Source organism: Malania oleifera, chromosome 10 (assembly GCF_029873635.1).
Source record: "Malania oleifera isolate guangnan ecotype guangnan chromosome 10, ASM2987363v1, whole genome shotgun sequence".
Taxonomy (NCBI): domain Eukaryota; kingdom Viridiplantae; phylum Streptophyta; class Magnoliopsida; order Santalales; family Ximeniaceae; genus Malania; species Malania oleifera.
Genome location: NC_080426.1, coordinates 17,363,353 through 17,391,035, shown reverse-complemented (window position 1 = coordinate 17,391,035; position 27,683 = coordinate 17,363,353). Strand labels below are relative to the sequence as shown.

The window sequence follows — 27,683 nt, the reverse complement described above, 5'->3', positions numbered from 1 at the left end:
GAGTTCCCTCTGTCTCTATCTTTGTCTCTCTCTGTGCCAGGCGCCAACCCCACAGCCTTTCTCTCGTTCCAGATAGTTTTTCCGTTTTCACTTCTCTATTTTGATTCTTTCTGATTCTCTGTCTCTCTGAGTGTGTCCCTACGCTACTCTGTTCAATATTTCCACGAGAGAGGAGAAGAAGAAGAAGAAAGGGAACTCTGAGAAACAAAGGCGGTGACGAAGCCAGATATGCTCAGTTATCTGCGTATGAATTAATGATGGGGAACAACAGTTTTGACTACTCCTTTAAGGTGTTGTTGATAGGAGATTCAGGAGTTGGCAAGAGCAGTCTCCTTCTCTCGTTCATCTCCTCTAACCCTGTTCAAGATCTCTCTCCCACCATTGGTAACCTCTCTTTTGCTGTCCCTCCCTCTCCCATGATTCGAGGTTTCTAAAGGTTTTGTTCGTTTCTTTTATTTTTGAAATTTAAGACCCAGATGGTGCTTTTGGATAAACTGATTCAAACGTTTCTCTAAAAGCTGCTCTACTGCGTGTATGAGCCAACTGCTCTGTATGTGTTTGGTGTATTAGCGTGTGTAAGCTACTAATTAACTGCTTCGTGACTTTGGATTAAATGTTTATATTAGATGTTTCTGCTTCCTTTTCTGAACTCTGTGACAGCCGTGACTGAGATGGCCATATGAATCTCTGTCTTGGGTTTTGAATCAAGGGTCAATGCCGATAATGGCTCCCCGGCTTCTGGGAAGTCAAAGGGTTTGGCCATGACTGTGTGGGCAACCGCTGTCATTGGGTTCTATTAAGGATTTCTTGTAAATAAAAAGGCTGATTTTGCGCTTGACAGTTTTGACAAAACCTTGAACTTATGTATTATGATCCTTGTGGATTTATGGTAAGTGAAGAGAAACGGAAATGAACGAAGAGATGCATCCAATTAGTGAATTAAGGCTGTTCAGAGAAAGAAGAGAAGAAAAGGGGGAGGGGTTATATTGGTGAATGTTGAATGGGATTATGCTTGTTAATGTGCAGGAAAGAGGAGACTAGCTGGTGCAAAATAGACTATTCTTAGGCTGCATTGGGAGCATGGAGTTTGAGGCATGGATTTGGAATTTTGTAATTGGACATAATGCAATAAAAAGTACAGTTTTCGTGCAAGTCCAATCCTAAGCTCAAACTCCTTGGTCTCATACACAGGTTTATATACTGATATAGTTGATGAGTTGATTAATAATCAAGAAACCTTGATTGCAGAGAACTTTTGAATTACGGCTTTGTGAATTGGTTTTGATTTTCCATAAATGCTGCAGTACAACAGTAATCTCTTTTGTTTCATTAATTCATCCATTCTTCTTCTTCATTATGTATGTATGTGTGTATATATTTTAATTTTCCCAATTGGAGGCATATTAGGTCTGAGCTATGCAATAGGAGTTAGCTCATCCTCCATCCCAAACCCCTTTCCACCCCTTTATGAAGGCTAGAACTTTGTGTTGGGATATGAATCCCGCCCAAGATCAAATAACACACACACACACAGACACAAATAACACACAAGATTTACGTGGTTCGGCCAATTTAGCCTATGTCCACGGGAGAGGAGTAACTTCACTATATATATATATATATATGGGTATACAGTGAAGGAGGATTACAACACACTCCACTCACTCACCTTAATACACACTCACAGTGCACTCACAATTATTGTATCTTCACTCACTCTCTGTATATATACAACGGAGGGGAAGCACTCCTTTTTACAGGAGGAGATCACTGCAGACCAATTCCCTCCAAAGATCAATTTTCCTTCTTTTTCAAAGAGGTGGGTGGAGATTGCTACACCAAACAACAGCCAAATTCTGACCTCCGAAAATTGCAGCCAATTTTGACATTGATTTCCTCTTCCATGTGAGGCATGCCTAGCTGCAGCTAACCACCATGTTCTTGCCTCCTTGAGTTAAATGAGGCGGGCCCAACACTTATCATTCTCTAAGGAGGATGTTTCTAACGGGACATCTCTTCTATTTATTCTCTTAGAAAGTGTATTTTGTTTATTGCTTTTTGTTCTTGCATATGGGTTCAAGAGCAGTATTAAAATGTCAAACATGGTAGAGTCAAGAAGCTTATTATTTTCTTTTTGCACCTTTTTAATGAACATCTTCTCTCCCAATGTGTATGACAATTTTCTTCCAAAATTTTTTTGATGGGTTTTTTTTTTCTCTCCCCCCCCCCCTCCCCCACTTAGATAACCGTGAGAGGGAGATGGTGAGGTTTGAATGCTCTCAAGTTTGGAGTGATGAGCCCATTATCACTGGACAGTGTTGTCCCATCTCCTCTTTGACAGATCTTCTGCTGCATGCTTTATTATTATTATGCAGATGCACATTAGTCTTTGTTAAGTTGACTCATACTCCGAGAGGTGGTCCACTTGAAGTCTGTAAGCAAAGAGAAAGTTTTGTGTGCAGGTAGAGAGCCCTGAAAGGTGCCCTCCTTGCATGCATGAACTTGGGTGATGAAACGCTCAGCAATCCATTAGGTTTTACTCCTTGTGACACAGTATCGTAGGTTCAGTCAAGGCATAGGATCCAAAAATTGTTGCAGAGGATATTTTGGGGTTCATACGTGGGATTATTTATATTTGTAATCAGGGGTTTGAAACCGTAAGGCAATTTTGCTTTGCTATATATTGGAGTCACATACTCACAGGGATCCATGGATGTAGCCCCCCTGCCAAATATGTAAAATCTATCATGTTCCCTCTCTTTTCTTCTGTTTTTGGCTACTGTTTATTTGCATGTATCCCTACAAGCCAAATTTTCACATGAATCTTATTTGTAATGTCAGTACATGGCAAAGGAAATTTGAAGCTGTATTTTCTGGATGTTCCAGCTATTTGTTTTGTGCTTCACTCGCTCGTGCCCTTGGCTTGCTCTTCTTATAGGAAGGAAATGGAACCTTTTTTCTTTTTTGCATTGTAGTCCATGCTCATTTGCTTTTTATTAGAAATATTGCTTTTAGCTTCAGTTCCCATTGCCAAATGAGAACTTTGGAAAGTGTTTGTTTTCAATCTTAGTGGATAATTGTGCTCACTCTGAAAAAAAGAGAAGTTAGTGGGTGTTTCATTTAACTCTATGCTGAACTTCAGAAAGCAGTTAGTACTTGAGGATGCTCTTCCATTCTCAGTTTTAACCTTCTGCATTTTATTTTATGACATATGTCAAGTATATAATAGATGGATGTACATTTTTTTTTTTTTTATTGTTGAAGCTGCCTATTTAGTCAGCCTTGATTGATTCAATACTGCAGGTGTGGATTTTAAAATCAAGCAGGTGACCGTTGGTGGGAAAAAGTTGAAACTTACTATGTGGGACACAGGTAATTGATGGATTTAGAGTAGTTGTTCACAATTGCAATTTTTAATTTAACTTCTGAGATATGGATAGAATTGAAGCCTACTCGTGTGTTCCATTAATCATTTTATGGCACATAATGTTGCTTATAGTTTTCTCTTATTGAAAAAGAAAAATGTCTTTGTTGCATTGTTATTGATCGTGGAACAAGAGATATATAATTTCCTCAGGCTAGGTTGAAACAAAGTAGTGGTATAGTACTCGGTGGTTATAAAAGTATAGTAGTATACATTGCTCTCCTTCTATTGTTAGTCATCTTTTTTTTTTTTTTTAAATTATCTTTTCTTTTTGAACCTTGTCTTTCACTAGCAATATGTTTTCTTTGCACGGGCTTAAGCAGCTCAGGTTCACTGGGAGCTCCCTCACAGCAGGCAAAAAAAAAAAAAAATATAAACTTTTTATTTAAAGGAAATTTTAACTTGTACAATGTGGGAATCTTAATGATAGCTGTAGCAATTTATGGAAACTCGACTTGGGAAACTGATAAATAAAGTTTGATTTTGAAGATGCCTCATAACTTCTCGTCAAATTTTATTTAGCAGCAAGATTTTTAATTGAATGGCGGTACAATGCCACTTATCATTCCTCCATGAAGTTGACTCCATTCAAGGCTGTCTATGGTTGACCTCCCCCTATTCTTGCTAGGTATTCAACTGGATCATCCAAAATTGGTGAATTTGGCAAGGAGTTACATGATCAAGACAAATTTCTTCAGCTCCTCAAGGAAAATCTTTTTTGCAGTTCAAGATCATATGAATCAGCAAGCTAATAAGCACCATAGTGAAAGGGGATTCTAAGTGGGAGATTAGGTATTTCAGGCTACAATCCTATAGACAGATATTTGTGACCGTTCGTTCTTCAATGAAGTTGTCTCCTTGGTTCTATGGGCCTTATAAGATCCTAGAACATATAGGTCCGGCTGCTTATCGTCTTGGCTTACCAATAGGTTCTAAGGTACATCTAGTTTTTCATGTCTTGCTTCAAAAAGAAGTTAGGGGAGTAAGATACTGTGTAGCATCACTTGCCTGATGTTACACCTACTGTTGAGGTTCAAGTGCAGCCACAAGCAATTCTGGATCACTGAGCGGTCAAACATAGAAGCCGAGACATCACAAATGTTTTAGTTCATTGGTCTTTCGTACCAGCTCAAGATGCAACCTGGGAAACTTATCAATCCTTGGAGGAGAGACTCTTGGAGTTTATTGCTGCTCAACCTTGAGGACAAGGATGATTTGAAGGAGGCAGGAATGTTAGGATTCCCAAATCAATTGGGATTCCTAATTAATGTGTAGGAGTCCCAAATCAATTGGGATTTCTATTTAATGTTATGATTCCCAAATCAGTTGGGATTTCTAGTTAATGTGTTATAATTCCCAAATCAATTGGGATTTTTATTTAATTTGTTAGGATTCCCAAATCAATTAGGATTGAGTCCATTAAGGACTTAGGTTAGGATATTTTACATTCCTAATAGGACTAGGGTTCCCTACCCTATATATGTGTAAACCTACGAGGCTTTTTCATTCAAGCAATAACATAATTCAAAACCTTTGACTAATTTGGAGGCAAATTCCCTTGAAGTGAGCAACCCTATTTTCTCTTTCAAATTTTCCATCCTTTCAATTTCTCCAATTTCCCTATGATAAAAACCAAGGGTCCTATCATAGTTTCTTGTGATTGAAATTTGTGTATCATGATAGCTAGTGTAAGATTGTGTGCATGACATTTGAGAGTTTTAAATTGTTGGGAAGGGAGGTATGAATGTGATGGCTGGACTACCCAAGATAATAATTCCCCTTTATTGAAAATAAAGTATAATAGTCAATAGCTAAATCTGCCAAGTGATCAGCAAATCGATCAACACAAAATCAGCCAAACACATCTATATAGTCTTACATGGAAAACCCTTCGGTGTGAAGGGAAAAGCCTTGGGATAAATTCTGATTAAAATCTTCCACTATATAATAGTAGGATTACCAATGAGTCTTCCCTAGAAATTAGAGGTATATATCAACCATAATTATCAAGAATAATAAAATTTTTAGCACCCTGCAAAACATAAGTCATCAAGGTGGAATCAAATTAGGCTGAAGTATGAAGAGGTCTCACCCAAAAACAGAGACTGCTGCCCAGCAACAAAATCAGCTCTGGAGAGCTTGAGATAACAATAACACCATCCAAACTGGAGAAGGATTAGTCATGGACACACCACTAAATTTCAGCTTAATTGGACAAGGAATCACCATCCAATTGTCATGAACAAGATGGTTGCGCAGGCCCCTTAAACCCATAATTTTTGGTAATTTTTTTTTTCTATGTTTATCCTCTATGGAAATTGCGTACAAGAAAGGAAGGGCCCCAGGCTGTATAATCAGTGTCATTCCTCAATTAGAATCCTTCCTATAGTGAATCTAATTAGAATAAGATTTATTCCAGTTAGATTCTTATTTCATCAAGTGCCTACTGAGGACAAAGTTTATCCCAATTAGAGATTATGATAAAGCTTACCACATTTTCTACCTCAGCCACATGCAATGGCCATCCTACACATAGGAAGGAAACCCAACATAAATGAGTTAAGAAATAGATTTTAGTGGTAAATTGAATGTATAAAGCATGTGGAATGATTTTAATCTTTCAGCCATATTCGTTGACAAGTGGAGAAGAGTTAGCCCATGAGCTGACTGTCTTTAAGTTAAGCAACGGAATTGAATGCAAGAAATTCTTTAACTAATGGACTTTGAAACCGCTTTTTATAATTAGTGGAGAGAAACTTAAAAATTTCCTTCTCTTATCTCCACCTCTCTCCAACATAAGTGGCATTTGTTTAACCATTTTGATAGTGCTAGTGACTTTTTCGTAGAATTTAGTTGATACCCATGGTGTGGATAAACTTTAGGTCATCTCCGCAGATCCACATCATTACTTTCTTATGAGGATTTAGATATGCAATATAACTTAAATTCATAAGGAATCTGTTGAGTATGTCTTGAATTCCTACCCTTAGGCTTATGTGTTCCATTCATCATGTTTACAGCTATGCAGAGGGTCTTTCCCCATGTGGTCTGGATTTGACCTGACCTAATGATCCGTTTCGTATTTGGAAGTCATGTATGCATGAATGTATGTATGTATCCATGCATGTATGTATGTATGTATGTATGTGTTTTTGTGTGTTATGTGTGTGTGTGTGTGGACATTTTTAGGGTCTGGACATTTTTCTCTTCATCTGCGGTTGGTGTATTTGGGGTTAGAGTTTGAGTGTTTCAGTGATTTTGATCTCCACTCTACCTCCATTTGGTTTCTGGCAAAAATTATCTCCTCCACCTGTGGGCATAGGATTCAAATTTGAACCATGTAAATCTTGGTGTTTGCTTTGTTTTTTTTTGTTTTTTCTTTTGCTGGTTTATCTGATCTACTGTTGCATATGATTTGAGGTTTGTTCATAACAGAACTATATTCTTAGGTCACCATTTTATCTCCCTTGATTTCTCTTTCAAATTCTAAGTTTCAAAATTTCATATTTTTATCATTCTCGTGATCTGCCCATTCTTCCAACAGAGAAATGCAGGAAGTAGAGAGAGTAATTATCACCCAGTGAGACGTGGATGTTTGATAAAAGGCAACTAAGGAACTGTCAGGTGAGAAGAGAAGCATGCTCAAATTTCTGTCCTCTTAGAGTCATGTTCAACTATGTATGAAGTTGGTGAGTCATGAAAGTTACCATGATTCTTTTGATTCTCAAAGAGCTGTTGGGAGCATAATTCTTGGGCTTATGCCAGTTTTCTATGTTGAGACTTGGTTTTCCTGAAAAGCTCTGATGCTGTTTTGCATGACAGCATCCATGGGATGAGCAGTTGGGAAAGTTTTGAAGTTCCAGTTTCCGTGCAATATTTGACTACTATAGCTCATAATGGTGAAATAGGATGACTTGTGCATCAGATATCCTTGATTGCATCAATGACTGCATCAAAAAGGAGTGATATGGTTCATGTTGAAGTCAATGCAAGAGGGGAAGAAAGAAATTGGGTTTAGGTGGTAAGAAATGAAGTATTGGCATTAACTGAAACAAACATATGGTCCTAGAAAGAACTGAATGACAAAGCTATGGTCATGTGGTTAATATCTTGTGGGCATAGAGCTTAGTTGAGTAGTTGTGGTGAAAATACTACAGAACAGTTTACCTAATTGTGTTTTTTGTTTTTCTTTTTAAGCATTGGTTTTTTAGTCAGAGATCTTCCTTTTTGACTAAGAAACATGATCCTACTTGGCCAGATTTAATTGAAAGAATGCAAAAACTGATTTGATTGGGTGCTAGAGTGATGTAGACAACAATAATCGACTTGCAAAAAATAATACGAGAAAGAATTAACTGTTCGATTTATGCTTCTATGTGTTCTGAGAAGTAAATTGTATTATTCTTAATGGCTGGTGTATGTCTTTGTGTACTTGGAAATTTAAATCCATTGACATAAGACAGAAGCAGATATGTATTCATATTTGATGCAAGTCAATGAGATAAAGGCGTAATTAGTTGATCAATGGAACCATGTGATGGGTTCTATTAAGTAATATATTAAAATATTAATCTTTATTGGCAAATTAATGCATTTTATTCCTCTTTTCAGCCGGAAAAAACATGCGGAGTCACCAAAATCTCAATATTTATTGAAGCATAAAACCACATTGATGCCAAAATATTTATTAAATTTCTTGTGAAGTTGAAACAAGTAATATCCTGTATATCTTTATCAATGTGTTCTGATCTTAGCTTCCACGAATCACTCTTACATCAAAGAGGCTTGGAATTCCTTAACATCAAATTCATATTTTGCAATTTCATAAATACAACATTATATATGATACAACTTGTAATCACTGAATGGCAAATTCATTGCACAGGAATCTTGAATTTGTGGACGTATAATATATGGAAAATGGAGTAGAGAACTGGGAAATAAATTCATCATGTTATCTTATGTAAACAATACGTCCATTCCTATTTCCTCTGAGAACCTCTTGGAATAGGCTCTGCCATATTTTTATCATTATCAGAAACAAGAGTCAGAGATATATGGATACCCGTTCCATGTCAAAAAAACAGATCCTTTATTTTTATTTGGATCTCTTTTTTAGTGAGTTCCTTCTAGGAAGATTATCCATGTCTTTGTTTTTGTCTCATATTGGAACAAATAGCTTGCCCCTGCCTATGGGTCACTCAAACATTTTTCACAAATTTTACAAACATAAGCACCTAATTTTCATATTTGTCCTTCCTTACCTTCATTCCACATCACAATTTCTCCTTTTACTACAGGCACTCTAACTATTTTAATTAAATTCATGAGATATGGTTGGACACTTCAAAGTAATAGCTGCACACCACTTTGCAGCATTAAATTTGGAACCAAATTTGTGAACTATTTTGCAGTCTTAAATTACTTTTAAGAAAAGGTTGTTACATAGCCGGTCTAGGCAAGGGTGATTTGGGTTCAGTCCTATTATAATTTTAAGGTCTAGACAAGGGTGATTTAGATTCAGTACTACACTAATTTTGTAGGAAACTACTGCTCTAAAGGCTTATCCTTGCATTCTCTTTGCTTGTCCCGTAGGAGATGTGCTTGTTAGTTTTAGACTTCTGTCATTTCACCGGATAATGGTGCTCTCAGAAGACATTTCAATATGTTTTTATTGTATTTGACACTTACTGTGTTATAGTTGACACTTACTGAATAGAAAGTTTTATTTTGAAGAGCAAATTGAATGCAAATTTATCAGTATGTTTCATTGCAGCTGGGCAAGAGAGGTTTGGAATATTGACAAGCTCTTACTACAGAGGCGCACATGGAATTATTTTGGGTATGCCATTGCAAACATGATACATTTCATTCTACAAATTCATAAATGGTGATAATAATTTCTTAAATTTTTTGAATTCTTGAAGTTTTTAGGGTTTCGAACTTCAAATAGGTCATAATTAGTACTTAATATGGTAATATAATTAGTAATTCCTTATGTTATACATCATGCCTAATATCAAATGTAAAGACATGGATTCGTTGGATTCTAACATATATGTACAAATGCTTTCATGATAATTTTCCTCGTCATTATATTTAATAAAGAAATTTCTTACTATGGAAAAACGTTGATATTTTTGGAGCACAATTCCGTTTTTGTTTAAACACATCTATGCAACACCCAGAATATACTAGTTATGAATCTGGGCTCTTCTTGATATTGGTCGTACTGTGTACCACGAGTGTTGTTTAAACTGAGTTTGGTCCTATTTTATTACTGCTCTGATATTGTGCCACAGGGCCTGCTCATTCATTACTCCAACATATGCAGTTAACACTGCATGATATTATTCAATGCTGCTGGATATAATTAGGAATTTCTTACCATGAAATAGTGCAGGGATTTTTGAAGCTCCAAGTATTCAAATAATTTGAGATATGAGCTTTTGCTGCTTACTCCTTTTTTTTTTCCCTGTTTTAAAATTCATGGCATTAAGCCGCCATTTGCTAGTGTTTTCCTTCCATTTTTTTCGGACACTCATCTTTCACAAAACTTTCTATCTTAACTTCTAACACTGAATGGGGTACAGTTTCGTAAAAAAAATTCTAAAATTAAAGTTAGCTTCTCAAAGTGGACTAGGGATGTCTAATTAAAAGTAATGGAGGTCTGAAATGCTTAATGTTGCTCATAGGTACTGGCCTTTAGGAAACTATATCTGCAGGACAAAGTATTATTGAGAATTCAATATAGGAATCGAAAGTCTATTATGTTTTGGATGGAACCTAATGAAGTTCCCTCACCTGAAAAATGCAGCAAAAGCATTAATGAGATTTTCAATCTTCTCTTATAAGGCATTCTATGTAGGGTTTGAAACTCTATTATGTTTAGGATTGATTTAGATGAAGGGTCCTTCCCCAACCCCCCCCCCCCCCCAAAAAAAAAGAAAAAAAAGAAAAAGGAAGAACAGAAAAGAAAGAAAAAAAATACATTTTTCATAGTTTGGACATTTTAGGATTTCATGAAATCACCTATTGATTTGTATAATTCTTCTCCTCTTCAACTAATATTGTGATGCTATCTCAGGCCTTGTAGCTAGTACCATCACTTCTTAAACTTTTACATTGATTTTTGTTTGTTGTATGTTCAATACCAATATACCATCAAGCGAAAAAACCAATATGTATTAACAACACCAACACTGATCAATTGTCTGATGTGGGATCTCAGAAGACTCATTAGGCTATTTGAGCATGCATATGTTGAAGATTGTCTGGCTCACCGTTGACTTTGCCAAAAGGCTGCAATGTAACGGCAGCATTAGTTTTTCACCATACATAAGTGGAAGATAATAGATGGATTATTTTTGGAGTTTCAAAATGATATGTCATACATGATCCACTAGAAAGGCTTATATTTATCATTCCAAAATCGAGATCCTCAAGTGCCTCAAGTTTTAGTGGGTGAAGGTAACATCAATAGTTTATTGGGGTGGATCCAGGAGCAGTAATCACACACAAGCAAAATAGAAAACAAAAATGGAACACCAGATTTACGTGGTTCGGTTTAATCCGACCTATGTCCACGGAGCACACAAATTTTCACTATAATTGGGAGAATTACAAGGAAAAGGAGGAGCACCTGCTTAACTCAACTCTCTTTCTCTCTCACACAACTTCCACTCTGCCTCACACAATACGCACAGCTTCTGCACACTCTCTGCACACAAATTACACACACACACGTCACATATATATATACATGATGGGGGGTAAAAATTCAAAGGGCAGTTGGCTAAATTCAACCATGGTAGGCAAGGTTGGTGGCCGCCGGTCTCCAACGTCAACGAAAACAGCTAGTTGGTGCGGATGCCGACGACTTCACATTCTACATCTCAACAATCTCCCACTTGGAGACGGAGGCAGCATCTCAACTAGTGTATAGGTAAATGATGTGCTCATATCTGTCTTCAAGCATGAAGACTAACTGAAGTTGAGCACAGGATCGTCGCATCAATTGTTGGGGTGGATCTAGGAGCAATAATTACACACAAGCAAAATACTGAACACCAAGATATAACGTGGTTTGGTCCAATCTGACCTATGTCCAAGGAGGACACACAACTTCACTATAAACTGGGAGAATTACAAGGAGGAGGAGCGGCTCTGCTCAACTCTACTCTCTCTCTTTCTTAACACAACTTCCACTCTGCCTTACACACTATGCACAACTACAACACTCTGTCTGCACACCAATTACACACACACACACACATCAAATATATATATACATGGATAAGGGGTAAAATTCAAAGGTTGGTGGCTTAATGTCAGCATTATGGGCAAGGTTGGTGGCTGCGGGTCTCCAATGTCAATAGAAGCGGCAGGGACAGTGGTTGCCGACGACTCCACCTTCAGCAATCTCAACAATCTCCCACTTGGAGACGGAGGCACTATCTCAATTAGTGTATAGGTAAATGATGTACTTACATCTGTCTTCAAGCATGAAGACCAACGGAAGTTGAGCACAACTTCAACTTCTCTGTATTCACAACTAGTGCAAAAATGTCGGTATAGTCAATTCTTTCCTTCTGCTTGAAGTCTTTGATTACCAATCGAGCCTTGTACGTTTTGGAGCCATCATGCTCCTCTTTAATCCTGTACACTCACTTGTTGTGAAGAGCCTTCTTACCTTTGGGTAACTTACTTAGTTCCCACATTTTGTTGGAGGTTAGGGATTTCATCTCATCCTTCATCGCAAGCTACCACTTGCTCGCATCTGCCACCTAACATGCTTCATCATAGTATTCGGGCTCTCCTCCATTTGTAAGAAGTAAATAATTCATATACCTTTTATTTGGTACATGGGGCCGAGAAGATCTCCTAAGCTCGGGAGCTAAAGTAGGAGGCGGTGGTGCGACGATTTGTCCCACTGGTTCCTTTACCTGAGGATTTTCGGCATTTTGCTGTTGTGTCCCGACACCTTCTTGGACATCATCCATGTTTACATAGGTTGATTTGTTTTGAACTGGTTTAGTGGGTTCTGTTGTGTGTCTATCCTTGTACATCACCTTTTCATTGAAGATCACGTTTCTGCTTCTGATCACCTTCTCATTTTCATCGTCCCAAATGCGATACCCATCCTTATCTTCACCGTAGCCGATGAAGGTGCATTTCTTGATACACAGTTTTTTCCATCCTGATACCGTGCTCATAGAAGAATTTCTTGAACCTGGTGTCTTCATACTCACCATTGTTGTCGGTTCTCAGCTTTTTGATTCTCAAACCAGTTTCGTTTTTAACCATTGCTCTCCAAATCTTGAAAGCATCAAAGACTTCCGACTTATACTTCAGAAAGTAAACCCATACCTTCCGAGAATGATCGTCAATGAACGTGACAAAGTAATTCCTTCCGCCTATGGATGAGACGGGCGTCGGTCCCTATACATTTGAGTGGACTAGTTCTAGACTCCTTTGGGGTACGTGTGTGTGTTTGGAAACTAACCCTCTTTTGTCTCCCGAGTATGCAATCCTCGCACATGTCAATCTCTACTGACTGTAGACGACTCAATTTTCTCTTTGAGTGCATCACCCTGAGTCCCTTCTCACTCATGTGACCAAGTCGTTGGTGCCAGATGTTGCTATCATCATTTCCTGCAACAACTAAAATAGACATGTAGGCATTGGAGGTCAAATAAAGTGTTCCGCTTTTCTTACCTCGTGCAATCGTTAGTACACCCTTTGAAACCTTCCATTCATCGCCAATGAATGTTGTCGTGTATCCCTCATCTGTCAGTTGACCAATTGAGATCAAGTTCTTTCTCAGGTCTGGAATATATCTGACATCCTTCAGCTTCCATACTGACCCGTTTATCTTGATCTTCACAACTCCCTTGCTGGCTATGTCGCAAGGTTGATTATTGCCAAGGTACACCTTATCGAAATTACCTGGTGTGTACTCCTCTAGGCAATCTTTGCTGCAAGTGGCATAAAATGAGGCTCCGGAGTCTAAGACCCAAGACTCCTGCTTGCTCTCTAAAGAGCATATCAGTGCATGTTTTACTCCTGAGGAAGAGGCGAGATTTGCTTCTGTCTTCGCCTCAGATTCCTTTCTCGGACATTTGCACTGGTTTCTGAAATGCTTAGCCTTTCCACAGTTCCAGCACTCAAAGTTCTTTGTGTCCTGGGAACCTTTGGGATTTCTGGATCTAGACTACCTGGTCCTAAATCTGCCGTCATTGTTTGATCGCCCATGCCCGCTTACTTTCCCTCTGCTTTCCACGTTCAAGGCTGAACTCACTACAAAAAATAAGGTTATAAGTGAAGGATCAAAACCGTCACTAATAATCACAAAATCGATATTAGTGACGGTTTTCAATTAGTTGCCATAACTGCGGTTACTAATAATTATTAGTGACGAATTTTAAAAGCGTCACTAATAATAGAGTATTAGTGACAGATTATAACCGTCACTAAAATCCTAATACCGTCACTATAAATTCTGCATTGGCTCGGCTCAAAATCATCACTAATAGTAGAGTAGTAGTGATGAATTTCAAAACCGTCACTAATAGTAGGGTATTAATGATTTCAAAACCGTCACCAATAGTAGAGTATTAGTGACGAATTTCAAAACCGTCACAAATAATATACTATTAGTGACGAATTTAAAACCATCACTAATACTTGGGCCTTAGTGACACTTTTGAAATTCGTCGCTTATACTCTATTATTAGTGACGGTTTTGAAACTTTCACTAATACTTAAAAAATGGACGATTATTAGCGACAATTTTAAAACCGTCACTAATAATTTAAAATTAATAATTTTTTTTAATCATTAATTCCTGTAAAAATTTGTAATTACATTTTCGCATACATAACATTAAACTATAATTACTGAAAAATTCATAAATTATTCAAAATTCTGATTCAAATTCAAATACAAATACAAATTCAATTAAAATACAGAAATTCCATCTGTTCAAATAACAAAAAAAAAAAAAAAAAAAATTACAACAAAATTCAAAATTCAAATTAAAATTCAAATACAAATACATTATACAAATTCAAATTAAAATACATAAATTTCATCTATTCAGATAACCAAAAAAATTCAAAAAAATAATCAAAAGCTGCATCTGACTGTAGTGCATGACATCGTGTTGATATTGTGACAACTGCAAACCTTACAAATTAAGAATTATAAAAAAAATTAGCATACGATTTTTGAACATATATATATATACGTACTATAAGTATCAATGATTTGATAGCAAAATAATTGGACATTCGGATATAGTTAAAAAAAATGATACAATTTTAAATAGTTAAGTTTTATTAGTTTAGAAAAATTTTGGCAGCATTTCATCTGTAAATAGGACATTTTCCATAGAGATATTTTCCAAACTTGAGTGTTTACAATAAACAGTTCACAATAATTCAACCAGTAATGAATTTTATGAGTGCACAAGAGCTTCATATAATAAGCATTAAATAATGTAATGTGTTCATGCATCCCACAAATAATTTGTATCTGAATATAGTTCTATGAAAAAATAGAATGTGATGTTCATGGTTTACATGACTTCCTTAGGACTCAAAAACAACTATAATAATCAAATAATGCAAATGAGTCCATGATTGATAGAATTTTCACTCAACATATGCAAAAATAAATTTGGGGATGAAGTTCAAAATTCATTTGAACTTCACTCATCATGTCAAAAATGTTTTTACATTCAGCACACTATAATCATTCTCACAAATATGGTATATGACTGATTATTTTGGAAAAAAATCAACAAATTTTCGGTAGCATGTCGTCTATAAATAGAACATTTCCCAAACCTGCAAGTCACAAAAGCATGCAATTCACAAGATTTTTGCATCATACAGATACTCAATGTGCTCAAGACAACCTTAGGACTCAAAAATAAAGACAATGATATGCATGAAAGTCCATAGGATTACGCTTTCCAAAATTATAGAAGTTTAGAAAAATTTTGGTAGCATTTCGTCTGTAAATAGGACACTTTCCATAAAGATATGCTCCAAACCTAGTTGTTTACAATAAACAGTGCACAATAATCCAACCAGTAATGAATTTTATGAGTGCAGACAATGAAAAACACACACAACATACAACTAAGGATGTTGCATAACCTAAGTGAGAGGAAGAGTGTCCCTAAACAACTCTCAAACCAAATTTGAGAGCCAATGAAGGAAAGATAAGGGGAAAAATTAGTTATGTGTTTGGTTAAGTGGATAGTGTGAACATCACTTCTAGGTATGATGATACAAAAAAGGAAAAAAATTGAAAGGGCTTGCAAAAGATGAATTCATCCATTTATTATACGATTAAGAAGGGTGGGGGAAGGCTGGGGTGGGGGGTGGGTTTTAGTTTATAGTTTTTTATGTGAATTCCTAGTTATGTTGGGGGTCTTGGGGATGTGAACAAATTTAGGGCAATTTGAGAGCTTATTTTGAGTTTCTCATCATGTAATTTTGTTAATGGAAACAAACCTTATAGGTGTCCTTTTGGGAAGCATTTGGGATATGCAGTTCAAATATTAGGAGTGCCTAGTGTCTTCCTCGGGCTCAAATTGTGGATTGGGATACTAGATGTGCCACTTTGCAGTAGGGTGGAAAATCTCTTTGGGCTTTTGAGTCTTTCTGTTTGCTTGGAGTCTTGACAGCAAATGTGAGTGGTGGTTTTCTTCAGTATATGAACCTACTTGTTATGGATATATATATTTATTTTGACTAGATTTTTTCTATGCTTTTGATCTTCGTTTCCATAATTGGGTCTTAAGTTGGGAGTTTAGTGTTGTTCGATCTTCAGTTAAGGAGTTGGGAGGCTCTTGTATTACTTCTAGGCTATAGTGTTTGGAAGATTTATTTGGGGGTGTGATCTTCAAAATTTTCCTTTGTCCAATGTTAGGTTGCTTTGTTGGTTGGTTGGATAGGTTTACATGTTGTGTGATTGGGAGGAGGTCGGTCTTAGTTTATGACAAGAGTTCTATGTTAGGCTGGTCTCTGATAATTGTCCTCTTATTTTGGATTCTTCTATGATATTTGTGTTTCTTGTCCTTCTTTTTTTGTCCTTTATATACGGATCTTGGAATAATTGTTTGTGTGAGGGGTGGGAGAGCTTTAGGTTTATGAAGAGGTTGGCATCTTTAAAGTTGGTCTTGAAAAGATGGAATAGGAATTCCTTTGGTGATGTGTACATTTGAAAGTCTAATACTCTAAGGGAGACTTGAGGATATTGATCATGCAAAAGACTTGGGTAAATATCTCAAAAGATTTAGTTAGTAGGAGATTTTCTTTTTAGAATGATTTTGAGGCTTTGCTAATGAAGGAGGAGATAAGTTGGAAATAAACAGTTGGCGTTCAACATAAACATGTATTCCAGTAGTTCAATCTACAATTCATATAACATAATATCATCGATCAAAAAGATTTAGTCATTCGATGTATTATGGATAGTAATATGCAATGTTGTTCACATAAATGATGAAGTTTAATATTCGTTTAACTTTCACTCATCATTTCAAAAATATTTTAACATTCATTTTATCATAATTATCTTTGTACATGGTTTTATTTTGGCAAAATTTTAATAAAATTTCAGTAGCATGCCGTCTGTATATTGGACATTTTCCCATAAAACCTGTACCTAAAATCTAGTCGTTTTTAGCAAATAAATCATTTCAAGCATGTAACAACCTAAATCCACTACCAGCATGCAATTCACAATATACTGCATCAGCCATGCAATTGGCATTCAACACAAGCATGTATTTTAGTAGTTCAAGTTACAATTCATATAACATAATATCATCCATAAAAAAAATTTAGTCATTCAGTTCATTATGGATAATAATCTGCAATGCTATTTACATAAAAATGAAGTTCAATATTCGTTTAACTTTCACTCATCCTTTCAAAAATATTTTAACATTCATTTTATCACAATTATCTTTGTACATGGTTTTATTTTGGAAAAATTTTAACGAAATTTCGGCAGCATGCCGTTTGTAAATTGGACATTTTCCCATAAAACCTGTACCTGAAACTTGGTTGTTTTCAGCAAATAAATCATTTAAAGCATGCAACAACCTAAATCCACTACCAGCATGCAATTTACAATATACTGCATCAGCCATGCTGTTGGTGTTCAACACAAGCATGTATTTTAGTAGTTCAATCTTCAATTCATATAATATAATACTATCCATAAAAAAGATTTAGTCATTCGGTGAATTATGGATAGTAATCTGCAATGCTGTTCACATAAAGGATGAAGTTTAATATTCGTTTAACTTTCACTCATCCTTTCAAAAAAATATTATTTTGAATAAAACAATAGTGTGATAATATTATATTATAGGGGCATTGTTGTCCAACCCACTAAAATAGGACTGCAATTTGGTTCAAAAAGTAGTATTTCCATGGGAATGAGAGAAAATTACCCATGTGAAGGGTGGGAATAGGGTGCCCAGATTTCATGCGTATCCTTTCATTCCATGAATATGAACATTCCTGCTACATCAAACTCTCATGCTCGAACAAACGTGAGAATAAGATGCCATGGGCATCACAAATTCACATTCTTCGGAATCATGAAAAGATGCTATGAACCAAATGCCCACTAAAAGTTAGGGGTGCCTTCTATCAGTTTTTCATAAAATAGACGTAGCATAGTCTGCTTCCAAAGAATCCAAACCCCCTCCCCCACCCCCCAACCCCAACAATGCTGAAGCCCTCCACCTTCTATCTTTCTCTCGCTTGTAGTTTGGATTAGCCATTCTTTGACTTCAACTAGTTTAAAAATATATAATAACATGAATCCTCAAACAAGCCAGAGCATCATATTTCAACACAACACCCTAATTATAAATTCATTGTTTTTGTTATATAGGGCAAGAGGGTTGCATCTCGAGGATTGCCTAGTCAAGTTTTCTCTCCATTGGTTTTGCCTGATCTTAGAGGTTCCGAGGAGTGGTGGTCCACATCCATTTATGGCCAAACTCTTCCTCCATGTGGATCTATTTTCTCAAATAGTTAGTGTTTGTAAGAATTTCTCAACCGTCATCTGGATGTGTCTGGCAAGTTCATTTATAACTAAATTAAAATGATAAGGACTCAAAGTAGATCATTAATGGACACCTACTGTGATTGAAAATTCCATGAATAGCACCTGGCATTACCCTATCATTTATATCCTTAATAACATCTATATACCTACTATATACTCCCTCCTTTTTTAGAACCCATCATGAAACTTCCATTAGTACACTGTCATAGGCCTTTTGTATGTCAACAAGTGCCATAATATTGTGTGAAAATCCTTCTCAACGAAGGAAAGGAGAAAAAAAAAAAAAAAACAATAATATGTGATAGAAAATTTATGAATTCACTTTCAACAATAGAACAAAGAGTCATGGTTGATCGGTATCCTACAACATCATCATGAACATGGCAATTAACATCACATCATAAACATTATCATCATGATTCATGAATATCATAGTTTCTCATCATCGAGGAAGTAGTTACTCTCAACAATTTGCATAAAGGAATACCTTCCTCAAAACTTTTGCATTCCTAGGCCAAGTAACAACCCCTACCACTAATTATAACATACAAATTGTACTTTTAAGTGGCAAATCAGAGGAATGTTTCCCTCCTAGAAGTAAAAAGAAGAACATGACATCTCCATACCAATTCCAGCTAGAATACTAGCTATTTATTCACATTGCAAAGAAATAGATGATATACTACTGCCTTTCATTATCATCTTTCAAATGAAATCTTGCTTTTTCATGACTATTTTTCACACAAGATTCAATTCCTTTCACAATAAAACAAACCAATATCCTCTATATTAGTTGTTAAGCAATTCCACTGCTTCCCAATTATGTAACAGTTGATTTTTTTTCCTCCTTTTTCCTCCTATAGATCAACAAGATGATGGGTTCTTGATATGGGTTCTTGACTTGGAGAAGGCTATGTATACATATATGAATTGCACTTCAAGTACTTGAAGTGGAGGCATTGTTTGACTGCATCCTTATCTTTTCTGTCAAAATCATGTCGATGACCTCGTAGTTCTTCAGTTTCGATTTTCCTGTGGAGCTACTGATCGCAGTAACAACACCTTTCGAATTCTCAGGCAGTTGACTAAGAATCAATAGGGCACGGATCTCACTTTCAAATGTAATTCCAACCAAGTTGAGTTGATCCGAAAGCTCGTTGAAATTATTCGGGTGTCTGCTTAAACTTTCACCTGTAGACATGTTCATGGTAAACAACCTTTTCATCAAGTGTATCTTATTCGCTGCTGATGACTGCTCGTACATGTTGGAGAGCGCATCCATAAGAGACTTGGTGGATGTCAAGTGCTTGATATTGAAGGCAACAGACTTTGCCAACGTCATTCTGATAGCTCTGAGAGTTTTTCGGTCAAGCAATTTTCACTCGCCCTCCTTCATGGATTCTGACTTTTCCTTCAATGGTAAGTACAACTCCTTATCAAACAAGTAGTTCTTAATCTGCATTTTCTAGAAACTGAAATTGGTGCCGTCAAACATCTCGATTTGTGAGCTCTTTTCGTTCGACATCTCGATTCGCTGATCTAGAGATGAAATTAGCTCAAACGGACAACACGGTTGGATCCGGAATAGCCAAAAACCTCAGAAATGGTTCAAGTCATTCGAAAAACAGACCTGAAATGACTCTGAAAAGCCTGGTCAAAGATAACGGAATATTCCCCTTGACTGAGGGAATATTTTGACGGCGTTAGTGACGTCGTTAACTGACGCCGTCTGCTAATGTGAACGTGGGGTCCATTGCTGACTTGGCGCTGACGTGGCAGTGTGGGGGTCCACTTGCTGACGTGGTACTGTGGGCCCACTGCTGACGTCGTAGATGACGTGGCATGGGTCCCAGCTGACGTGGCATTGACTGTGCTACCGACTCGGCGTTGTTGTGGTGACTTAACGCGGCGCTGACGTGGTTGTGGACCCGCTGATGTGGTGCTAATGCCTTGTTGACGCGGACATTGACTCGGATGTTGACGTCATGCTGACACCAGCTTTCTTCCTCCTCCAATCTTCGCCGTGAGTTTGCCGGCACGTGTGGAAGCGTGAGGGTAATCTCCGATCACCGGGAGGCGCGTGAGAGTGCGTGGGGGCGCGTGTCAACGTCGTCCAACGGTTAGTGGCATGTGTAAGCGCATGTGGCTTCATCTGAGCTCTGCTCTGATACCAATTGTTGGGATGGATCTAGGAGCAATAATTACACACAAGCAAAATACTGAACACCAAGATATAACGTGGTTCGGTCCAATCTAACCTACGTCCACGGAGCACATACGACTTCACTATAAACTAGGAGAATTGCAAGGAGGATGAGCGGCTCTGCTAAACTCTACTCTCTCTTTCTCAAGACAACTTCCACTCTGCCTTACACACTACGCACAGCTTCAACACTCTCTTTGCACACCGATTACACACACACACACACACACACACACACATATATATATATATATATATATATATATATATATATATACATGGATTGGGGATAAAAATTCAAAGGTTGGTGGCTTAATATCAGCATTGTGGGCAAGGTTGGTGTCCGACGGTCTTCAATGTCAACAGAAGCGGCTGGGACAGTGGCTGCCGACGACTCCACCTTTAGCAATCTCAACATAGTTCTAGAAATCACAATCACTTTACTTGTTTTCCTGTGCTCATACACTAGGATCATTTGCTACTACAAACTCAGGATTAGAACAGAGTTCTTAGGGCAACAGAAAACCAAATAGAGAGATTTGAGACGAGAAAAATACACGCACACACACACACACACGCACACACAAAAATTTATGTGTTTTGGCCTGTGTTCTACTTTGATAGGTGCAAAGATACTACCATAATCAAAGCATGGTACAAGGACAGATTTGCCTTTTGAAACCCTTGCCTAGTCTTAAAGGGAAAAAGGTAAAAAGTGAAAAAGGGAAAACAACTGAACCATAGTGCAACCCTACAAAACCCAGATGGCACTGCTCAAACCTTGGTTTGGTCCATACACAAAATGTCAAACTGCACCAAATTGGGGGTATGTATTGTCAAGCCGGGAGCCCTCCATTGACAACATGAAAATTTTCATTTCAATTTTTTCTTCAAATTTTGTCAGACTAGGGAACGATACAAGTTGGATCATGGGATACAAGTTGGATTATGGAATTCAAGGCACATTTTCTGACATTTGACAAAAAGAATAGAAGACAAAATATTTTTACTATTTTCAATTGTCATGTACAATAAGATTGTTGTTTTTAGCATTGAACAATTAATTTTCAAATATAATAATTAAGTAAAATAATTATAATAATTTCTATTTTTATTATGATATTTTTAATTTTAATTTTATTAATTTTTAAATTTAATTTAATTTTTTAATTGTTAACTAGTTCAAAGACAAAAATGAGCATTTGTTCAATCTGTTTTTTAAAATTTGTTTTAGTTTTCGAAATACTAACTTGGTTGTTAATTTTGGTTTTTAGTTTCCATTTTTGGTTTTTGTTTTCATGATTTTTGACTGTGATATCAAACGGCTCTTAAAAGATAAGTGACTTGAAATCTGATAATGTTGGACTTTTGTAGAGCCTTGTTGCGTTAAATCTGGATGATGACCCGATCTTTCTTTAATGAGAGATTTCTATCCTAAGGCTTAGTCCATGGACCTTTCTTTTGGGCCCCGTTTTGTAGCCTATTCGGAACCCTGTGCACAACATATAAAATGATTGTTTTTGGGGTGATTAAGGTAAGCAGTCACACTTCACAAGAGAGCGAGAGAGAGAGCATTGTACTGCTGCACTCTCTGTATTTTTCTTCCTGATAATAGTGAAATCCCTGCAACTCCATGGACGTAGGCAAAATTGCCGAACCACGTAAATACTGTCTTGTGCGTGTGATTGATTTTTCTTTGGCGTGTATTCTTTCTCTATTTTGTTTCTCACAGGTTTCGGGAATTTTTTGTTAATTCCCAACAAATAAGAATTCTTTTGCAATTGTTGTATAGAGGAAGATATTACATGGTTCCACCCTTTGAGGGGCTGTGTGAGAGTAAGTGTGTGAGACTCGCCCTGTATAATCTGGTATGATTATCATTTGTTCTGTAAACCTTAAAAAAAAGGAGAAGAAATGCTGGTGAAGTATTATTGTATTACTATTTACAGAAATTTTAGTATCGTCAAACTGGAACCCATATCTTATTACATAATCACATTATTAGCTGCTTGAATTGTAATTATTGACAGCATCAATGCTTGATGTGCCAAAACAAATGTGGTGGTTGACTTGCTCTATAGTTAAGGCATGAGAAGATAAAGAGGAGTGGCCAAGAAAATGATAATGGGAGATAAGAACATAGAATATCTATATGAAAAAATATATAATTTCAGTTATCTTGATATTGAGGGAAACGGTTGCTAACTTAGTTGCTATATCAGATGTAGGGAAGCATAATCTTCTCCCATTAGAGCAAAAACGTAAATGAAGTGATGAACTTGTTAAAAAAAGGGAAAGTAGAGAAGTAGATCCAATATGTGAAAATAAGTTAATCTCCTTTGTATTCTATGGGAATTTACTCCTCAATAGTCCGCATCATTTGATTTAAATTGCTCAATCCACACATTTTCTGAGCCTGTATGATACACTCTCTGATCTTGTTGCAGACATGGGTAGTTTTTCATAAGATAGATAATTATATTTGTCTTCTCCATTAAATGCTTTGAGAAAACTACATGATTGTCCAATGGACACGTGGAAGCATATATTCATGAAAATTAACTTTTTTGCATATATTTTAACTTATTTAGTTCTTCAAATCTTTGGCTCTGATTTTATGCGTCAAGTAGCAATATAGCTGCATGCTGAACAGATTTTTGACTAGTTTGCAATTTAATTTTCCTTTTAGTTTATGATGTAACACGACGAGAAACCTTCACAAACTTGTTGGATATATGGGCGAAGGAAGTAGAGGTTTACTCTACTGATCACGAATGTGTCAGAATCCTTGTTGGAAACAAAGTTGATAGGGTAATTGTGCTTCTTTCTAGCATTATACTACCGTCCATGTAGAATTATATGACTTTTAGATAAGATGAAGGCACCTCATTTACCTGACATATATGGTTTTCAGGAAAGTGAAAGGGCTGTAACTAGAGAAGAGGGGATGGCTCTTGCACAGGAGCATAGATGTTCATTTTTTGAATGTAGTGCTAAAACTAGAGAGAACATTCAGCAGTGCTTTAAAGAACTCATTTTGAAGGTATAGTCTCAAAAAAGGAATGCTTTTTCTCCACTAAGTTTTCTCTGCTATATGTTCTGCTGGGTTGTTAAATTTTTGTAATGTTTCAACTATTTCCTTTGGATTGAATAAAGATGGCCAACTATCAGACATTATTTCTAGTGGCATGTCTGGATCACACATTCTGTGAAGCGTAGGCTCTGTGTTACTATTTGTCTTCACTGTTTTGATTTACTACTTGCAACTTATCATCATCTTATATTTGCTACCTAATTATTATACAATAATCTTTCAATCAGTTGAAAGTTAAAATGAGTATCGAGAACAATGCATTTTCCTTCTTGAAACAATGGTGTACAATCATGAACTGCAAAAAGAGAATAAAAATTAAAGTTGACACAAAAGTCAATGTAATTTGGGCTTCACACAGCCTATGTCCATGATTTACACACACCAAATCCAATTTACTATCATGGCAAAAAGTAAAAGACACTCACTCATCCCGACTCCCCATTACACACTAAATCAAATCACAGACATGCATACACAGTGTTCCTCACACTATTTCTGGTCTCGTCCTTTCCTACTCCTGTAAAAGCCTAGCATTTATACCCTCTCACAAACCCTAAAACCATGCAAGATCCTTGTATATAAGTCCGTATAATATGACTTCAATTCTCAACAATACCTCTCATAAGTTCCCAATATGGCGGTTGATCCCTTTGAAAAAGGGGGTTGGGTGGTTGGGTGACCAAAGAATTGGGCAATTGATTGCCTCCCCATAGTGGGTCAGCCACCCCTGTGTTAAACTACCAAAATTGAGCCATTTTCAATGTTCCTCTTGTAACTCTTTTGTCAAAGCTAATTACAGTAGACAACAAATCCAACACTCTGACCACTGCCTAGTCTTTCTAAAGAAATACAAAATTACTTTTGTCCAGTAGAGATTGATTCATTCCCAAGAGAGCTTGTGAAAAAATAATTATTTAGTTAGATGAGCACCACATTTACAGTGATATTCTTGTCTATTAAAATAGGGTGCTTTTTTTGGTGTGTGTGTGTGTGTGTGTGTGTATTAAATGATACTCTTCTGACTTTTGAGATGGGCCTTCTCACCTTTTCCCACAAGGCTAGTCATTCATGCTTGCTGTATAAATCACTAAAACAATGATCCTCAAACAATAATATTACAGCATTCTCTTGATCATCAACAAAATTGCATACTGAACTTTATTGTGCATGTGCTGTTTATGTTCATATTCCATATGATATTGCTAGCTGCTGTAACTTCTGAAACTTATGTGGTAGTAAATAGCAATTAATGCATCATGCTGTATAGTTTTCTTCTTATTTGTTAATGCTGCTTTGAGACTGACCAATTTAGATTACTCTCCAGATACTTGAGGCACCTAGTCTATTAAGGGATGGATCTGTGGTAGTGAAGAGACAAATTATGAAGCAGAAACAAGGACAAGAAGGACCTCACAGCCGTGGTTGCTGTTCTTGATCAAAATGCTAGCTCACTTTGATGGATGGCTGTCTGGAAACTGCATACAATATATATATACCAACTCACAAATTCAAAATTGTTGAGTCCTTTGAGGTCCCCGTTCTACAGGTTGATCCTCCCATGCGTCTTCATGATCAAATGGTGCTAGTTGGTGACATTTTCGACATATGTCTGCACCGGAGCCAGTGCTGTTGCTGTTTATATAATAATTTTTGGATAAGGGTTGTATAATGCCTGCTATCTGATGGTTTTCCTACCCCATTTTTGTAAGTTTTATTAGGTGCAGTATCTGAATGCACGATGGCTTGTAAGTTACTTGTTTGGACATGAGATGTATATAGATTGCATTAGAAGCAAGACATGGCCTTACTGGTTGTTGCATTTTCATTTTTATTCACAATAAAAGAATCTCTTTAGGTCTATTTGAAGGTCCTCGGGGTTTAGGCCAATAAGTGGACGCACCCTCGTAGGGTTAGTTAGGTCATTGTGATTGATGGAAGGAATTTTCTAAAGAGGGAGTGATGAAAAAGAGTTAATTAATTCAACTTATTTCCCTTGGTGAAAATGGAGTCGTTAGAAAGTAAAAATTAATCTTAAGTGTTTGGTAACAAAAGTGCAACGTGTATGAAATATTTAAATAGACCAAGGAGATTGGGATGGTTAAAATAAGGCCTAGTTACAAAGCGACACTTCGCCTTCTATCTATTAAGCGAAAGACATTTCAAACTAAAGTTTCGCACTCTATATAACGTATATCCTCTCCTTGGACGATGAGGTATGCTATTCTTAGCATGAAAATCTTTGTTGTTCCAAGTACTATTCTCTAGTGGTTGAGAGGCCCACTCGGAGACCCCAAGCCTATTGGATTTACTCTTACTTGTTAGTTATTGCAGGAAATTGTGGGTGCAAAGACTAAAATCAACATCAACAACTCCCCGTTGATCACTTGCAAACAAGAGGAGATAAGAAAGGGCCTAGGAGAATCAAAATATACATGTTTTAAAGAAATTGTATGGATATAAGTTACACAAGACGAGGGACTAATTGAATGATATAAATTACCAAAATGCATAAGTATTAAAAATTGCCAAAAAAAATTAAAAATATAATTTTTTTTTTTTAAAGAAGTTAAAAGAAAATGTTTGCTAATTTGTAATGTTAAACATTTGTGTCGTATTTGGAATATAGATTCCTGACTTTGAATTTAGATTTGGATGCCTTTGAACAAATTTTAATACAATTTTATTATACATTTTATTCAAATTCAACACAAATTCAAATTTAAGGTCTCTCAAAACATAAATTTATTTTTTTTTCGTTTTTAAAAGAGCCCATTCAAATGAATTGAAGGGGCCAAACTCACTCTTAATTTGTAATCTAACTCCCTGAAAAGGATCAAATTTTCCATTCCTTGGACTCGATAATAAACAGAACAAAGGCAATAAAAAAGTGGGAGGGTATCTCTCTCTCTCTCTGAGATAGGAAGTCTCCAAAGCAATTACAATTGAGAATAGTGCAGTAAATGCATGGAAGTGGGTAGTTCATTTTTGGTATAATTGAGAAGGTCACTTTGAGAATTTGAGAAGCTAGCCAATTAAGGTGAGATGGCTTGAAGAAAGGGATAGAGCAAGTCAACGACTATATACGAAATCCCCAGTGAGGAATGTCGTCGTCCTCTCCATTCATTAATTCCCATTGTGGAGCTGCACAACTCAATTTGGCGATGGATCGACTAGTAAATTATTCAGGATAATGATATCCCATCATTGGACTAACTTCAAATTCTGATCATCAAAGACAAAGAAAGCTGACTAAAGAAATTAAGCAACCGAGCTTCGATCATTGACTCATCCACACCTCAAATTAGTTTAATTGTAGAGCCTACTTGGTGTGATATTGACATTGGGAGGGTGGCCGAGTGGCCAACACGGAAAACAAGCATGTGTGCACAAGCTCGTAGACTTGGCCTTTCACCCTTTCCCGATCCAGCTACTGCTATGCTGTCGTTAGCATCATTCACTTGACCCATCCCATTTAATAAGGGAAGCATCTTGTGAGAATGCATGTCAACCTAAATACAAATTTGATCACACAAAAAATCACATTCAAGATTACATACATGTATAGGTAATAATAAAAACTTAAACTTGAGGTTGAACGTGAGTAGCCGTCCTAAAAGATAAAAAGGCAGCCGCAAGTGGTACTATATATAGGATGTATGCACGAGAAACATGAAACAAGTGGGATATAGAACATAGATTGATGGAAACAAATGCATGTGAATTGATGAAATGGCCGCTAGCTAATAGCTTGGTCCTTTTTTTTTTTTGGTCTGCAGTGTATTCTTAACACTGTGTTTGCTAAGAGAGAGAAAGAAAAGTGAAGGAAGAAAAAGTGAAGGCTTGAGAAAAAATAAAGGTGA

The 27,683-nt window shown here is 36.6% G+C and overlaps 1 protein-coding gene across 2 annotated transcripts; it reads left to right on the top strand.

Annotated features, from left to right (window-relative positions):
• Positions 1-25,683, top strand: LOC131165446 (ras-related protein RABC2a-like). Of its 2 annotated transcripts, none has more exons than XM_058123284.1 (6): positions 1-384; positions 3,304-3,372; positions 9,201-9,266; positions 23,419-23,540; positions 23,644-23,772; positions 25,148-25,683. In XM_058123284.1, exons 1-6 carry the CDS (start codon positions 255-257, stop codon positions 25,256-25,258), a joined length of 627 nt encoding a protein of 208 aa, XP_057979267.1. In that variant the 5' UTR covers positions 1-254; the 3' UTR covers positions 25,259-25,683. The 2 variants fall into 2 exon arrangements, with proteins under 2 accessions (XP_057979267.1, XP_057979266.1); XM_058123283.1 differs by having other exon boundaries at positions 12-384; positions 9,186-9,266.
• The last annotated feature ends 2,000 nt before the right edge of the window (positions 25,684-27,683 follow it).